This window comes from Musca domestica, unplaced genomic scaffold (assembly GCF_030504385.1).
Source record: "Musca domestica strain aabys unplaced genomic scaffold, Musca_domestica.polishedcontigs.V.1.1 1, whole genome shotgun sequence".
NCBI lineage: Eukaryota > Metazoa > Arthropoda > Insecta > Diptera > Muscidae > Musca > Musca domestica.
In genome coordinates, this window is record NW_026712114.1 from 16872987 (window position 1) to 16891731 (window position 18745).

Here is an 18745-nt window from a genome sequence, read left to right on the forward strand (position 1 = left end):
TTCAGCAAGAACTACATTCAAACGTTTTCTAATTTCAAATCAATCGAATGCATTCACGACTTATTTTGGATCAACAGCAGCATTTACATCAACATTTGCAGCATTTGAATACGTCAACAAATTTCCATCAGCATCATTTTTTGGAAAAGTGTCGCTGTGCGGCCCGAGCCCCATTGAATTGCATACAGGGTCATAGTCATCATCATCATCACCAACACCAACACCAACAGCACCACCCGACCCAGCAATACCATCAAACGTCCACACCAAGACAAAGTCAATTGCTAGCGCCGGCATATTCTCATCATCATCATCAATATCAAACGCACTCCAATTCCAATTTCCAACAGCATCAACAACAACAACATCGTCAACTACAACAACACCAACAACAATATTATACACCACAACCATTGCAGCATCCTACGCTGCGACAGTCAGTCCCTCCACAACAGTTTTTGCATTCACAGACCCGACGTCTGCATCATCATTATCAACATCACCATCACAGTTCGGCAGCAATTGTAGCTAACGGCTCTCTCTCGACCAACAACAACCAGCAGCTACAACAGACGCAACCTTTAATCAAACAACATCACTCCCTGGTCCAACATTTACACCAACATCATCCGCCTCCTCTACAACAGCAAACGCATTATCACCATCATCACAGGCAATCGTCGTCTTCGGCCACCTTCGTTGCCAGCAGCAGCAGCAGCAGCAGTGTTCCAGCCAACAACTGTTGTTCACCTTTGGTCGCCGCCGCTGCAGCTGTTGCCACTGCTGCAATCTCGTCGTCATTATCACCAGTGACACCCAACAGTTGTTCGCCTGCAACGATAGCAACACCACCATCACCAGCGCCACCTCCTCCGCCACCAAATCCAGCTGCAACAATGTATCGGCGTCACAACAACCTGTCCTATTGTGGGGGTATGTATGACAAAATCTCTTCCCATGGGAATCATGCGGGTGTGGGGGGACCGAGCAGCATAAATACTGCAAAAATTCTGTTCTATTCACCGCCATCATCAAACAAAAGTCAATTTTCCATCATCAATCGAATCGAAAGTCATCAGGTGTATAATAGCCGACCAAAGTAGTTATCCCCATTTTGTTTTTCTTCTTCCTCTGTGTGTGTTTGCTTTTTTTCCTTTTTTTTTGCTATTGACTACTGCTGACCAGCGGGTAGTGGAGTATTGAAAAAAAATTAACCCATTCAGTTGTTTGAACCATCTCCAGACGTCAAGTTATACAAATTAGGAATAAAAACTTAAAGAATTTTTAAATGAAACGGTCATAACTCAAACGGTGTATCAAAGAATTTGAAAAGAATGCCGAAGGTTAAAAACATTGGAATAAATGCAACCCAAAAATGAAGTGAATTATTAAAAATGAAAATCGATTTCTGAATTGTGAAATTTTGATTATAACCGAAAGTGTGAATCAAGTAATATAAACCTTTGCAAAAATTTGAAAATGTTAAGGCGCATTCATTGATATTGGTCAGTCAAGACCTCATTGGAATGCATTAAAAGAAAAATTAACGCTCTATTATGTTCGATGAGAGAACCTTCATATTTAACAAAAAAAAAATAAAAATTAATAAGTGTTATATTATTTTTTAACTCTGATCAACATTGCAGAATATTACGTCATCAGCCCATTTGTCGCCGAATTGAAATATTTGCGCCAGATAGAGTCAATTACAAATGAAAAATGCTTTTGACTCCAGGAAAAGAACACCAAATTTTGGAACATTTAGTAAACGGGTGTGGTTATTCCAGAATTGAAAATAAACATGAACAAGTTAAAAAGCAGTAAGTTCGGCCGGGCCGAACTTTTAATACCCTCCACCATTTGCAACGAATTTGGAAATTTTCAAAAAAATAAAATCCTTAAAAAATTCTGTTAAAATTTTAAAAATACCGAATATAGCCGTTATTTTGGGGTCTATACGAAGTGGACATACATAGGCATTGTTTGTCATAAGCCACTACCATATTCAAATTCGAAACTTGAAATAAACGGTGAATAATGTAGCTAAAATCATCAAAATACCGAATATAGGGAGGTACCGTTATATGGGGGCTATACGAAGACCTGGACCCGCACAGACAATTTTCTGCCACAGACTGTAGTTCCCATAACGAACTTCAAATACCAATTTTGAAACAATTCCGGTGAATAATGTCGCTAAAATCATCAAAATACCGAATATAGGGAGGTACCGTTATATGGGGGCTATATGAAGACGTGGACCTGCACAGACAATTTTCTGTCTTAGGGTGTAGTATCCATTTTGAACTTCAAATACCAAATTTGAAACAATTCCCGTGAATAATGTCGCTAAAATCATCAAAATACCGAATATCGGGAGGTACCGTTATATGGGGGCTATACCAAGACGTGGACCTGCACGGATAATTTTCCGTCTTAGGGTGTAGTATCCATTTTGAACTTCAAATACCAAATTTGAAATAATTCCGGTGAATAATGTCGCTAAAATCATCAAAATACCGAATATCGGGAGGTACCGTTATATGGGGGCTATATGATAACTTGGACCTACATGGCCCATTTACGAACTTAACCTGCCTACTGGGAAAAATACATGTGTGCAAAATTTTAGCCTTCTATCTCATTTTGTTCGAAAGATAGCGTGATTACAACAGACAGACAGACAGACAGACAGACGGACAGACAGACAGACACACAGACAGACAGACGGACATGGCTAAATCGTCTTAGAATTTTACGCTGATCAAGAATATATATACTTTGTTGGGTCTGACATGAATATTTCGAGGAGTTACAAACGGAATGACAAAATTAATATACCCTCCATAGTATGGTGGAGGGTATAAAAAATGGCTTTAAGTTTGGAAGTTTGGTCATTTATTATCCTTGAATCTTTAAAATCCCTAAAATTTGGATTTGACGCAACTTAAAAATATTTAAAAAAAAACTAAAGTACTCTTAAGACTTTTGCAAAATATTCTTATGTACTCAATTACAAATGTGACTAAGCCTTCAAAAAATATATACACTTAAATACAATACTAGCGGGCATTCCATAACACATTTTATGCTTCAAAATAAGAAAAATCTGTTCATTTTAATGGAGCATTTATTTTATAGACAAATCCGTTGATTTCAAAATCCCTTAAATTTTAGAACTCAAACGCCATAATTTTTAGTTTTTTTTTTTAATTTTGTTGAATAAAAGCAAAACATGTCAGAAATGACATCAAATTTAAGAATAAGTTTAGATTTGTTCGAATTGGCACGAATTATGGCCTTCAAACGGCCAATGAAACCGTCACACGCTGCCCGAATGTTGCTCTGTGGTATTTTGGCCCATTCCCGACGAAGCGCTTGCTTGAGGTGATCGACACTTTGGTATTTTTAGAGCCAACTTTGCTTTAAAAAATACTCCAGACATAATAGTCCAACGGATTGGTATTCGGGGATTTTGGTGGCCATTGTGCCCTGGAAATGAAGCGAGGAATCTCATTTTGTAAAAATTCTTGGGTGGCGCGTGCTGAGTACGATGGTGCTGAGTCCTGTTGGAATGTTTAAGGTCTGCGGCCAAATTGTTTGCGTGCCCAAGGCTTTAATACACCCTCCAAAATATTTTGGAATGTTTTCACATCGGAGAAACCCAAATTCGACAGTTCACCACGTTCGGCCAAGCGAAGCTACTCTTTAGCTCTTTTGAGTCTATTTTCTTTTTTTTGCGGTGTCTTTTCTGTTGCTCACGAGCCACTTGGACGGGGATTTTGATCAAGCCGCTTCTTTACTTTTCGAACCATTTCTGCTGATGTTCCTGTTTCCTTCCGTCCACTTCCTTGACGGCGGGCTACGATAAGAGTATCACCGTAATGTAGTAGGTACGAGACACATTTAAATGCTGGAGTGCTCTAACGATAGCCACTTCTGGTTTTCCAGCCAAATATAAAGAAATCACAATATTACGCTTGATTTCCATCACGAATAACTTTTTTTCTGGCAAATTCTAACTAAAATGTTTATGTACGCTTGTGAACAATATGATGAGCTTTCACTGGAATAATTTGATCAGCTTTCGGACGAGTGGCTTCGAAAAAACAGCGGTGTGAAGTTGGTTGCAGTTTTTTTTTTCATCTCACCCTGTATACCGGTGGACACTCTATAACAGATTTAAGCTTCAAAATAAAAAATAAACTGGTTATTTTAATGGAACATTTATTTCATAGACAAATCAGTTGAATTCAAAATTCCTAAAATGTTTTAAATCCTGTTAAAATATTTAAATCACAACGATCCAAAACGCCAAATTGTAGCCCATTCAGTGTAGTTGAGACATGCTGTTATAAGGGAGTCCTTTTTTTATAAAAATGTGTTTGTGTATATGTCAGACATTATGGAGATTACTAAAAACCTAGGCTGACATTGAACTTTTTTCTGTGAAAGTGTTCTAGCCACTAATACTTTCTAATATTAAATTGCAATCAGTTCGGTTGAAAACTCCAAAATAACCGGAATCCAAAAGTGGTGCTCATGACATTGTGAGCTACAATTTTTTAAAATATCGAAAATATACAAAAAATTCAATATAAATAGTATGCTCCAAAACCTGCAAGAATCACAAACGAAAAAATCGGCTATCGTAATATCATTTTTACATTCTTGTTCTTGGTTTTGCAACAAGGAGGATTTATTTCCTCTAAGATTATTTCCTCCGATCTCTACCAACTTTATAGCAGATCTTGTGTTGATGGAAATATTGTCAAGTCTGAATGTAATCGAATGTTAATTTCGCGTTTGATATTAAAATTTTGAACCTTTGTCACAGCAGATCTTGTGTTAGTATAATAAAAATATTGTAATGTGTGTAATTAGAAGACAATCGGACAGAGTTATAATTAGTCAAAATTTTGACGCTTAGTGTGGGAGGTACATTTGAAGTCAGCCGATATTGCCCATTTTAGCACCTGGCCTAGCACTGATGCAAATATGTATTAGAATCTGCATAGTTGGAGCAAAATCGGATTATCCTTTCTCTTTCTGTGCAGTAAAATATTTGATTTTTTTTTAAGTTTCGACCTTTCGACGGGGAGGTACTAGAAGGAGTGGATCAATATTGCCAAACTCGATCTAAGTTTGATAATAATAATACGGTGTACAAAGTTTGAACCAAATCGGATTCTCCCTTCGAGAGTTAACGTGCGCACCAGCCAGCCATACGGACATCGCTAGGTCGACTCCTAATGTCCTTAAACCATCTAAAACTTTATTTAGATGAGGCCCGTTTTGGCCGTATCAAATGATATAAACCCTCTCTACCCATATTGCTGAGGGTATAAAAAATAACTTTCGAGCAGCTGGCAAGTCAAAATATGTAGTGCCGTGATATGGTTTCACACAGAGTAAAATGAGAGAACTCCTAATTTTCACAAAAAAAAAAAAAATAAATAAATAAATAAAATGCTATTCTATTTTTGAGCTTGATAAACTTTTCAATTTTCATAGACAGATTGGTTAGCCTCAGATTTAGAAATACTCTTACATGGTTACATTATGTTCTACAAAAACAATAAAAATACTAAATATTGGATTCAAACCATTACGATCCCAAAACACCCAACCCCGGTAGACTTTTTTTTTCGAAAATTTGTGTTTTGAGTATGTCACACCTTTTTCAGTGAAAGTGTTCTAGCTGTTAGAAATTCCAACTATTATTGAAGTGAAACCAATTCGGTTGAAAAGCGAAACAAAAATGTCAACATTAATGGCATGTTCCATAAATTCCAGGAATCTACCAGTTTTGTAATTTTTTTCCCATATCACAAAAGAAAAATCGTTTATCGTAGCAAAGGCAAAAATTAATAAAACATAAGAACATTATAAGACCTTTCTTACGAATTCGGGCCGAAAAATATTTGAAAGTAGGCAAAAAAACAGAAATGCGCACGATATTAATTCCGAGTTCGATCTGAAATCTGTCCGACAGACCATGCGAATTTGGTCCGACAGCCTTTCGATCCGACAATACGTCAACCACACCATATAATTTTCAGTCAGAAGTCGGATTTGGATGATTTTTATGGCAACGAATTAGATGCTACTCAAGTGCGTGGCGAATTTCTTCCTGAAATAATTAAGCATTCTCTAAAACTTTTAATTACCAACAATTTTGACATTTTATAGGGAGGAACCAGAAAGTGTATACTGTTTTTGTCGATGTTTGCACCTTTCATAATATTCATATCAAAACAAGTAAGCAAAGACTACAGTCGAGCGAGGCCGACCGTTGAATACCCTACAACACTATAATAAACGATACAGTTTATATAGGCGAGATACTCGTAAGAATTCCACAAGATATTGTGACAAATAATAAAAGAAAACCATCAGGTTTCGTTCTCTAATTTTCGAATAATAGCAACTTAAACTAATTTGCTCATTTCCAATTTATTGGTAGATTTTGCACGTAAATGGTCTTCCTAGATCTGGAACCAATATTTCCCAAAGACCTATAATCTCTCAAAAGTGGCAAAAGATTAAAATTTTTATTGGTTTTTGACTGAAACGCATCTATATGAGATACAGACATTTGACTATATTCTTCCACGAAGTCAGCGTTAACGAAATAGTCAGAAGTGGGTCTTTCCTGAATTTGTGAATTCTCCAAAGAGTCACTGGAATGGACATTTTCGTATTTAGTCTACAAAAGTTGGCAAACTATTGCACACATTGAATATTTTTGGATGGCCATCCAAAACTACTTGGCTTTTGCAATGTGCGGTAACCCCCATCCAAATGTGCGTGAGGATCGGGCGATAATTACGACCTGCTGGCAATTTGGCAGTTTTTTGGTCCGTTTCAACCCCTAAATATATAGCGATCATCTCCAAAAAGAGTAGGCTTCTATTCTGACCCTCATCTTATCTCCATGCAAAATTTCGTAAGGATCGGGCCATAAATGCGATCTGTATATGATATCCAAATGTTTACCAAATGTTTAATTCAAAATGAAAATATGCCAAAAATATGACTAAATTGAAAAAATATGAGAAAATTTTAGAAAATCAATATTTTCATCTTTAGAGAGATATTTTTATGCGATTTTTTCAGACGTTTTTTCTTTCCTGCCAAGAGGCCATTCTGAATTAATGAGTACTGTCGAAATCAGTTCAGCCGTTCTCGACATATAAGAGATTTTTCAAGCATATCTTCTTTGGTAAACATATATGTCGCACATATTTTGCTATATATCCATTTTTTTGGATGTTAACATCAATGTAAAGATCAGGAGTAACTTTATCATGGCTTTGTGATTTCGCCGCGATTTAAAATATTCGCGGTTTAATAAAAATTTTTGAATTTTTCAACACAAAAGATGTGGTCTATTTTACCCGCTAAATATTATCCGATGACCACCCAAATTGGTAGGCTTCTTCCCCGCCCTAAACTCTAGCTACATGCGTCGATTGGTCTATAATTGCGACCTGTATAGCTACTGCAAAATTCGACATTTTTTCAGTATTTGGTCCATTTCAACACCTAAACATTTGGCGATCATCTCCAAAAGAAATAGGGTTCTATTCTGACCCTAACCCCACCTTCGTGCAAAATTTCGTAAGGATCGGGCCATAATTGCGACCTGTAGAGTGATTACAAATTAACATGGACAGACGGACGGACGGACATACATAGCTAGATCGACTCAGCTCGGCGAGCTAGGAAGATCCATATATACTTTCCTATATGGGAAACCAATATTTCGAGGTGTTACATAAATTCTGGCCCAATCAAACTTATAATACCCCCAACACATAGTGTTGTAGGGTATAAAAAACCTAATGGGATATTCAAAAATTGTTGTTATTTGTGGGGGTATTTTCATGATTTTAGCGACAATTGTTTCAAATTTCGTATTTCAATATCTTAACAGGCACTACAGCCTATGACAAAAATTTACTTATGCAGGTCCGCGTCTTCATATAGCCCCCTTATAACGGTCATCATTTAAACGGTATTTTTCAGAAATTGTTGAAAATGTTCAAGGTCTTTCTAAAATTGTGGGGGTATTAATAGTTCTACCCGGCCGAACTTAGCTGTGTTTTTACTTGTTTAGTCTTCTATTATGTTGCTATGTCAGAATATGGTCAATAATTTTCGAGTTGCGTATTGCAATGGGAGTTTTTGATGGGAAACTATACTTCGTCGTCTTGTTCTGTTAAATGCATAGTCTAGTAAAACGTTGGTCGCCGAAAGACTTCCTGAAAATTTATATAAAATATCTTCTACAAATTTAAAATAATTTCATTACATAAAGATTGGCCTCCAAAATGTTTTTTTTTTTTTTTTTCCATAAGCATTTTTATCAACATTTTGTTGTTTTTTAATATTTCCAGTTTCAAGTCAAGAGCCCGGTCAAAACTATCAAGTTCAATATGTGGATACTGAGTTATATCACAGCAATTCAAGTCAATCGCAAATGTAAGTTTCAAAAAAATGTTTTCAACTGTCTAATGTAACTAAACACGTTTCTTTCCTCAGGACATATCCGTTTTGTCCCATAGGAGATTACCAACCACCCAATGGACAATCCTACTATACTACCACACACACAGCTAACTATTCTACTGCGGTTCCATTGAACGCTCCGACGGTACCACATCATTCGACGCTGCCATACATTGTGCCGACGGAAGAAACATTGCTGTTGAATGCCTCATCGCAGACACACAGCCGTGATTCGCCACACAGTCTAACAGTGAGTAAATATTTTCTTTATTGTTGAACATATACATATGTTTGTAAATATGTGTTTACATATATAAAGATACTTCCTGCTTCAAATTGTCTTTAACTTGAAATTTGTTCAATTTTATAGGAAGTCCCTTTTATACCCGAAACTCATAGTAGCTCTCAAACGCCCACTTCAACCACTGCCAATTCGGTAAATGTTGCTGGTATTGGGCCAAATGGCGGCGGCGGTCCCAGTGGAGGCAGCAGTGGTGGCAGTGATATTTCACCCGACAATGAACATGGATTAATGGGAAATACCAATAAAATTGCTTCGGCAACGGTAAGTAGTTTTTTGGGTGGGTGGATGGGAGGGAATGGCCGTGCTACCAATAGCAGGGATGGAACTTTTTTTATTAAGGAATTTATTGAAGTACTTCCGTGGATAATAAAGTGATGCTGAATAGGATAGATAGATACAATAGAATAGGAGATCTTCTAAAGCTCTCATATAGGGAATTGAAGAGTACTCTCACTTCTCATTTTTTTTTTTTTTTTTTTGAGGCTTTAAGTCGAGGACAGTATTACCCTTATAGTGGAAACACCATGGAGCCTGCATGTTATCCATGTTAGGCCCATATATACCGTTACCTGCTGATTTTCGGTATTTTGAATGTTTCAGCGACAGGTGGAAACCTGCATGAACTGTAAATTAATAATCCAAATTCTATGTATGCAGAAACTTTTCTTATCAAAATTCTATAACCTCAGCCTCATGTCTAGAGATGTTGGTTCGACCAAAATGTGACTCAAAAAAATTCTGAAGGTAGCAAAATTATGGACATTTGGTGTCGATATTTCAATGAAAACTCTTAAATGGAGTCTTCGATTGTGAGTTTCATCGAAAAAAATGTATCAAATTTAGTTCGAGTTGAAATATGGGTCATATTGGTCCACTACTTTTTCTTTAAGGACCTCCCGATTGAATATAGGGGAATCTCATGTTACATCTCTCTCTTACAGATCAAATGGTTATCACGGAATTATGAAACAGCCGAGGGCGTAAGTTTACCAAGATCTACACTATACAATCATTATATACAACATTGCAACGAGAGTAAAATCGAACCGGTTAATGCCGCCAGCTTTGGGAAATTAATACGCTCAGTGTTTTCGGGTTTGCGTACAAGACGTCTGGGTACCAGAGGAAATTCCAAATATCACTATTATGGTATACGCATTAAACCGGAATCAATACTAAATCATATGATGGATGAAAAACCCAACGCATTCCAACACACACACCATCAACATCATCCACATTTGAATCCAGCCAATTTGACGTCGGATCAAGCAAATGCCATGGTGGCGTGTAGTTCCAGTGGCATTGTATCGTCGGTCGGCGCACCTGGTGTGCATACGTCCAATAATAGTGGCGGCAATAACGGTGGAGGTCTCCATCACAACAGGGGAGGCAAAAAACAACATACCTTTAAGTCGGAAACGCATGAGGCTTGTGGACATGTAAGTGTTTGAGTTAGAAAATTGTTTCCTTAGGATGATATGACTTCAACTGGCTAAGACAAGTGTTACATAGATATTAGCTATCTCACGAGTGGCGAACATTGAATAATAACTCCTGTCCCCTCTGTTCTCCTTCAGTTTTTGGGCAACGGTTCGGGAGCTATACCACCCTTTCCTCCCATAGAATTGGACAACACCTTTGACAGTGAATTGACACCGGAAGACGTGGAGACATTCCGTTCCATGTATCGTGAACATTGTGAAAATTTCCTAGATGCAGTGCTCAATTTGGATTTTAATACCATAGAATTTTTGTGGCGTGATTTTTGGCGCGAAAACCCCCAAGTAGATGAGTGTCACGAAGAGGACAAGTATTTAAGTAAAACCAAACTTTATTTGCTCTGCCATTGCGCTGGTGTTCAGAAATTTGTAAGAGAGGTAAGTTAACCAAATCGAAAAAATAGAGAACAATTTATAATTATTATTATTCTTTTTCCCCTTTCGTAGGTTGATTACATATTCTATCAGAATATGGTGGATGTTATTATACCCGACGTTCTACGTTCCATACCCAACTCTTTGACCCAGGCCATACGAAATTTTGCCAAGAATATGGAAATTTGGCTATGCGAATCAATGATTGGGGTACCGGAACGTATGGTCCAAATTAAATCGGCTGCTGTATCGGCATTTTGTCAAACCCTAAGACGTTATACTTCCCTCAATCATTTGGCCCAGGCCGCCAGAGCTGTTTTGCAAAATAATTCACAAATCACTCAGATGTTGAACGACTTGAATCGTGTGGATTTTCATAATGTTCAGGTATGACTCTGTATATGTTAACTGTTACATCCTAAACGTTGTGGTTACAGACGGTCGACATCGTTTCAAAACCATTTTGGGTGCCAAACATTTGGACTCGGTCTTTATATAATTTGAGTTTAGACCTATTTTTTTCATATGATAAAACTGCGTACTTAATAATAAAATCGATGTTGTGAAAATTCAACTTCAAACTAACTTACCTTCTTCAAAACGTTGCATTCCTGTTATGAATCTAACTGGTACATGGAAGGCATCTTTGTATGGAAAACACATTATCAGAATTCTCTTTCAATAACAATCGCAGCAAATTCTTTTTAAAACAACCGGAACGGAACTATCACAGATCAGAGAATTTGAAAACTTCAATATTAAAGAAATGCACCAACAATATGCCACGTAAATGGGCATGCAAATATTTTCAAACACACTAAACCGAAAGATCACTGTTAAAACGACAAACAATCGATAACAATCCATAATTTTTTCAATGTCCAACAAGAACATGAACATCATTCTCTCTCTCACTCTTTCTCTTTGAAACACATTAAACGATTTAAAAACGACACAAACCAATCAAGTTTACGCGATACACAACGAATTGTCGGTCGTTAAATTATTTTCTTTATATGCCATTTCGCCATCGTAAAGTTATTAATTAAATGGTTATACTTCACTTCAATGCACCACATATTTACAAGAAATCGAGAGATTTCTTTTAAAACGGCTTTTAACCGACCGCCAACAACAACAATCCAACTGCATACATCTCACTCGCACACTACCTCACACCCTTTAGGAAAAACAACATCGATAATTGCAAATTCATTGCCCGAATTAAGCACTCACATTTTGCGTTAATTTCAAGCTAAAGCACTTTTATTTTGAAGTCAAATACTGAAATTAACAATTGTTAACACTTTCTTATTATTTATATTTAATTATTTACTAGAAAACCTCCTTAGTTTATATGTTTACAACTTAAGAACACAATTCGCGACTGACCGCTTTTTAAAATGAACGACAACTAAAGGAAGAAGCAACGATTAGTAATAGCAGTGTTGTCAATATCAAGAAATCGCGAATGTCAGCAATCAAATGTAAAAATCGTTTAACGGCAAAAAGGACTTTTAAGCCACATTTATAGTTTGATTACCGTGTTTTGTATGTTGCATTCTCGTAAATTTTTTAATTTTATGCCATATTAATAATCTACGTACTTTTTAATAAATCACAGCTAATTGTTTTTAATAAAACCGAAACGAAAATGTCACACATTAGATACATTTCTTTTTTAAATAAATACACCACCAATATTACGCCGTATATGGAAATGCAAATAATTTCAAAAACACTATGCCGAAAGATCACTGTTAAAACGATAAAAGATCGGTAACCATCCATGATTTTTGCAATGTCGAACAAGAACAACATGAAAAGCCATTCTTACATTCATATCTCTCTTTCTCTTTGAAACATTTCAATCGAATTAAAATAGCACAAACTAATCAAGTTTACGCGATAAACAACGAATTGTCAGTCGTTAAATTATTTTCTTTATATGTTATTTCACCATTGTAAAGCTATTAATTAAATTGTTAAATGTCACTTTAATGCTACACATATTTACAAGAAATCCAGAGATTTCTTTTTCAACGGCTACTAGCCATCCGCCAAAAACAACAACAATCCAACTGGAAACATCTCTCTCACACACTTACTCGTACCCTTTGGGAAAGCAACATCAAGAATTGCAAATTCATTGCCCGAATTAATCACTCACATTTTACGTTGAAACTTTCTTATTATTTATATTTAATTACTTACTAGAAAATCTCCTTAGTTTATACGTTTACAACTAAAGAACAAACTTGCAACCGACCGCTTTTTAAAATGAACGAGAACTAAAGGAAGAAGCAACGATTAGTAATAACAGTGTTGTCAATATCAAGAAATACTAAGTGTCAGCAATTAAATGTCAATAATCGTTTAACGGTAAAGCCACTTGCATAGTTTGATTAGCGTGTTTAGTATGTTGTATTCTCGAAATTTTTAAGAAGTAAAGCTAGATAGAAAGGAAAACAGCTTTGAACAGCATTAATGAGTACAACCAATTTCTGGGACACAACTGTTACTTTTTATGTGGGAAAATCAATTTCTATATCTTCTAACGCCAAAGGTGATGATACAAAAGCAGCTTGTCATCACGACATGTTATATTAATGCCAAATTATAAGGGAAAACGTCGATATTATTCTGGTTTTGGGCTGACATCCCCTTTATGATATGTCACTAAATATGCCAAGCTGCGTATGCATCATCACCCATAGTCACTTCCAAGGAGGTTGCCTGTTCCTAACCGTATCACGCCCTTGTAAAAATCATGATATATGGCGCCTATTTCTTTGCCATCAAAATTTTTGTCGGAACTGTTTAAACATAAGCTCCATGTAGCCGTCGTCATTTTCCTAGTCTGAAAAAACTGAAACTTCAATAAAATAATCGAGAATTGTTGATTATTTTCGATTTATTTTTTTTTTTTTTTTTTTGCAAATAATACACTTTCAATATCCATACTTAAGCCTTCCAGTGAGCCCAGGTCTTGATTTCATTCCACAAATGGGTGCCGGGACAATCGGTGGATCCGACTTGACGATGACCGTACAAAACATAACCGGACACGATTTGACCACGAGAAACAGCAGCAGCCAATAGATTTTTGGCAGCATTGATTTGGGCAGCACTGGGTTTATAATTGTGATAGTTGCCAATGAAGGAGATGCCAAGTGACTTGGAGTTCCAGTTTGTAGCGTGAGCACCCACAACATTCCAGCCACGACCCTCATAGATGTTTCCGTCACCACCAATCAGGAAGTTGTAACCAATATCAGCCCATCTCAACGTTTTTTGATGGTAGTGTTGAACATTTCTCATCTGCTGGCTGCAGGAAGCCTTATCGGAGCAAGCAGCACCCTCGGTATGATGAATGACGGCATATTGTAAGTTATTGGACAAGGTTGTTTTACTGGTGGCGGGAGCACCTCCCCATTCCGCTTTGGAGATAATAGTGATGCCAAAAACGGCTTGGGCACAGAAGAGAACGGCCAAGAGACCGAATTTAGTTTTGGAAACCATTGCAAGACTTGTCGATTCAAATGAACTGATGATATGTCGCCGTTTCATAGTGTTTATGTAAGAAAGGGTAAACATGATAAGAATATGGCTGCTTTGGCAATATAAGCAAAATATAGCACACAATATATGGCACACTTCTGATCAGATCTTTATCTCCGATAATATTGTTTAATTAATCTAACACCTAATCGAAGTCGTGCGACAATTTAACTGCTGAAAGTATACAAGCATTTTTTGGAGTGTTTTGGTAAAAATATTATTTTTAAAAGATCTTAGAAAATGTTCACAGTTTTGAAAATTAAATAAAAACGCTAAATCTGGATTAGACCGATAATGTGATACTCGACGTTACTTCACGTGGTCCACTTGTTTAAAAAATGGTGTTGACAATTTTGAATATCAAAGTCAACTTTTACCTGTTCTAAATATTTTGCTGGATCGACTTTTTGTAATCGATATTCTATAATAGATCTATGTCGATTTTTCATTTTTATGTAACCAAATAATATGCAACATTTAAAATGTTATTAATTTGGATTTTTCTTTTATTTTAAAAACTTCCAAACTTCCAAAACTTCCATGTAATTTTAAAGCGATTTTCTTGACATTTGTTTAAAAATTTTCCGATGTTAAAATATCGAAGAACGCAACATATGTTGCCAACATTCTTTTGGCAACGCTTTGCTTTTACAGCATTGGCAACACTGTTTCATATAGGTGATATTTTCTTTCTCCTGTCAATCAACTGGAACGATGATCACTGATAGTTTCTTATTTTAAATTATGCATTTTAAATTTTTTTAATAAATGTGTAAATATTAAAAAGCGTCTGTGGGTGGTGGGTACTTACGTCTGTGGGTTGTGCGTAATTTCAACTAAAAACTACAAAATTTTAAACAAATATTCATATTAATGCAAATGTCATTGGTTGTCGTACAATTCCCATTAAAATCAACAAATAAAAACCTTGAAAAAGGGAATTATGTGCCATATGAACGGTTTAATGTACCTAATTCTGAGAGCGTATAACGCGAATTAAATCGCAATGAGAACATAGCATAAAAGCATTGACAACGCTGTTTCAAAAATGTGCTTCTTCTTTCTGGTGTTAATCAAGTTGAATTGTGGTCAACGGTTGTTTGTGATCCTTAATTAAAAATTTAATAAAATAATTATTTAAAATTTAATTAAAAATTAAATAAATAAAATATAAACAAAAATAAAGGCATTTATCAATCGTAAATAGTTAAAAACACTATTGTGTCATTGCTTGAGATGAGACTTAAACGGTTGCGTGCTTTGTCAATTCAATTCCAAAAACGCGAATTTAACTGTCGGTGTAAAGTAGACTCTTCATTTGATATATATGTTTTACCCAAAATCCCATCATTTACACAAATATATCAAATCTTTAATATCTTAACATCTTTTTTAATATACATTTTTCAACAATTTTTATTCCAGGAACAAGCTGCATGGGTATGTCAATGTGAACCATCACTAGTGCAACGACTGGAGAATGATTTCAAGACAACACTACAGCAACAATGTTCCCTCGAACAATGGGCAGCATGGTTACAAGTTGTCGTTGACTCAGTGCTGCAAGAACATTTCGGCAAACCCAGTTATGCCAAAGCTGCACGGCAATTTCTTCTCAAATGGAGTTTTTACAGTTCAATGATAATCAGAGATTTGACATTGCGATCAGCATCCAGTTTTGGTAGTTTTCATTTGATACGATTACTATACGATGAATATATGTTCTATTTGATAGAACACAAAGTGGCAGAGGCCCATCAGAAGACAGCCATTGCAGTGATATGTGACTTGAAGGTAAGTCTTGTTATAAATAATTATTTTTTTTAAATAAAAATTGTATATTTTTCTCATTTTTTAGCAAAAAGATGTTGAGTTTGATTTTGGTTATCAATTGGAGTTCATTACTTCGGATTCAATGTCATCGGAACGTGGCACAGCAAAACGCTTGAAACATGAATGAGTTGTGTGGCAATCGAAATTGGCCTGTACCCTGGGATGATGTTGATAACGATCTGAAGGATATTCTTTGGAATGTGATCCTTCATTAAATGCACCAATTGAAATATGTACCTCTGCTAGGTTTATATTTTATATTATTTATGTTCACACAAATGTATATAGCTCTAATATATGTGTTTGTATATATATAGGAAAACAATAGGCATACATATAACGTAGATTAAGACAGAGATGGTTCCCTGTAGGGATACATAAGTCGACTTTTAATTAATCGGCTTTTGATTTTGAAATATTTAAAACAAGGTTGACTTTTGCCTTCCGTGAATACAGGAAAGTTAACTTTTTATAATTAATTTTGAGAACATACATTTTTAATTTTCATTCGAGCCAAATACTATGCAATGAGTTAAGCCTTATTTAGACAGAACATGTTTTCGTAAAACGTGTTTTTTGGAGGTCAGTGTGTAAGGCGATTAATGTGATTTTAGTTTTTGCTGTTTTTCTTAAATTGCGGAATCGCTTATCTGGCTGGCTTAAGTCTTCTTCAGGCTTTTTCGTAAAAGAACAAAGGAGCCAAAATCGAACGAAGTCAACCTAAAACTCCTTTGTTCATCTACGAAGAAGCAAGCCAAATATTCGCTTTATGTATTTCCACCCTAAAGGTGTCGGTACATAAGCAGCTTGGCATAGGTATATGCAAGTCAAATTATAAGAAAAAACGACGACAGGATTCGATTGCGTCTCTGACATCCCTTTAAATTGATTTTCGACCTTGTTTTCAAAAGTCAAAATTCATTTTTAACTTATTGTACAAAATCGAAAGTTTAGATAAATATATAAACTTCGACTGCATAACCCTAAATGCAGAAGTACACAAAGAGCTTTTTACTGGCAGAAGTCATCGGCTGGCTTTTTCGTAAAAGAACAAAAGAAGCCCAGGGCCAATATCGAACTAAGTCAACCTAAAACCCCATTGTTCCTCTGCGAAGAATCCAGCCGATGACTTATGCCAGTCAAAATAAGCTCTTTATGTACTTCCACCTTAACGCCAGAGCCGAATGAGCACATAGAGTAATTTTACGCCTTAAATATTATCGATAAAACATCAACTACAATGAAACGGGTTTATTGACACTGAACTCGCCTGTGGTTGTCATTTTATCTATAATTTTTAACGCGAAAAATACCTCAACGCGTGCATTCTGTTTAGCCCTTAAGGGGAGAGTACATAAAAAGCTTTTCTGACTGGCTTAATTCATCGGCTGGCTTCTCCGTAGAGAAACAAAGGAGTTTTAGGTTGACTTAGTTCGATTTTGGCCCTGTGCTCCTTTGTTCTTTTCCGAAGAAGCCAGCCGATGACTTAAGACAGCCAAATAAGCGTTTTATTTATTCCCAACCTTAATTATCTCGGCATGCTTTCAGTTTTATGTTGAAAGGATATTGATAAGAATTGTATGCCAAATATTAGTATTAGTAGTTACAATCGATTTGTATATGTTAAAAATTAAATTATGCCAAAGTAAATAGTATTAAGCCGTCCATTAATTGAATGAATACCACTATAGATTTACATAATTGTATATTTGAAAAAATCATATAGTAAATATTCATTTTATACAGATGTAGTTAGGTTCGTGTCTGTATGTTATAATTAATAATAAGTATGTGTGTGTCGATGTTTTGTGAAATAAAAAAAAGAATGTAAATCAAAGTATTTTCAATGAAAGTTTAACTGAGCGTAATAGTACGTTTACAGTTTACCGGATTGAGTTAATCCAGTGTATCAAAATTTTTCAAATAAAATATGATAACCCGATAAAAGACTCTAATGTAAATATACCACAAATGAAAGTACGTTTAGACGCGGCATAAATGTATTTTCAAATATAAATAGATTTTTATATGTTTTCTTATAGACGTCATACGGAGGTTATTATAACCCGCGTTTTTAAACAATTTTTACAAATTTAAATAATTTTTCTTTCAACATTTTCAATTCCAAAATTATTTGACGTATACACTACGGAATTGACATTTGAGATTGAGTGGATTTTTTAAATCTACTTTAAGTTTGACTATGGGAAACGTAACTTGGATTTTTTATGTAAACACGTTATAAGATTAACAACTGCAAATATAAACACCACCGAAAGTCCGGAGACATAAATGATTCCTGTGGCAGAACCAACAATTAAATACTCTACCATCTTCAAATTTCTTAAAAGATACAGCCATTTTCAATAAACGAAAGTAAACAAATAGTTTTTTGTATTTTTTAATTCGTAAAGATAAGAATAAGTGGGTTCTGGTATTCAGACCCGTTGCCTTTTTTCACAATTAGTCCCAATTTAACCATATGCATGAAATAAATCAATGTTGGGCGGGGCCATAATTCATGTAGATCTTATCGTCCGGTCATGATAAGCAATTGCAAAATTATATTGAGGAAGGTCTCTTGAGAAGTTGGATTTAATTTATGGTAATTGTGCTTAGATGTTGACCGTTATTTTTTGTGCCAAGCCTTTTCTAG

At 35.6% G+C, this 18745-nt stretch overlaps 2 protein-coding genes across 2 annotated transcripts; one reads left to right on the forward strand and one right to left on the reverse strand.

Annotated features, from left to right (window-relative positions):
• Positions 1-16700, forward strand: LOC101900369 (DNA-binding protein RFX2). The gene is made up of 9 exons (XM_059119795.1): positions 1-933; positions 8403-8487; positions 8548-8764; positions 8885-9079; positions 9760-10260; positions 10399-10698; positions 10768-11082; positions 15682-16050; positions 16115-16700. Exons 1-9 carry the CDS (start codon positions 48-50, stop codon positions 16214-16216), a joined length of 2970 nt encoding a protein of 989 aa, XP_058975778.1. The 5' UTR covers positions 1-47; the 3' UTR covers positions 16217-16700.
• Positions 13613-14252, reverse strand: LOC101900542 (peptidoglycan-recognition protein SC2). Its single transcript, XM_005181114.4, has one exon. It carries the CDS (start codon positions 14215-14217, stop codon positions 13660-13662), a length of 558 nt encoding a protein of 185 aa, XP_005181171.3. The 5' UTR covers positions 14218-14252; the 3' UTR covers positions 13613-13659.
• Positions 16701-18745: the final 2045 nt, after the last annotated feature.

Excerpts from the sequence above, each read along its gene's own strand:
- LOC101900542 (XM_005181114.4), bottom strand. The coding sequence starts at position 14,217 with ATGGTTTCCAAAACTAAATTCGGTCTCTTGGCCGTTCTCTTCTGTGCC.
- LOC101900369 (XM_059119795.1), top strand. The coding sequence starts at position 48 with ATGCATTCACGACTTATTTTGGATCAACAGCAGCATTTACATCAACAT. Across the intron at positions 934-8,402 it reads CAACCTGTCCTATTGTGGGG|TTTCAAGTCAAGAGCCCGGT; the intron begins GTATGTATGACA and ends TAATATTTCCAG. Across the intron at positions 9,080-9,759 it reads ATAAAATTGCTTCGGCAACG|ATCAAATGGTTATCACGGAA; the intron begins GTAAGTAGTTTT and ends TCTCTCTTACAG.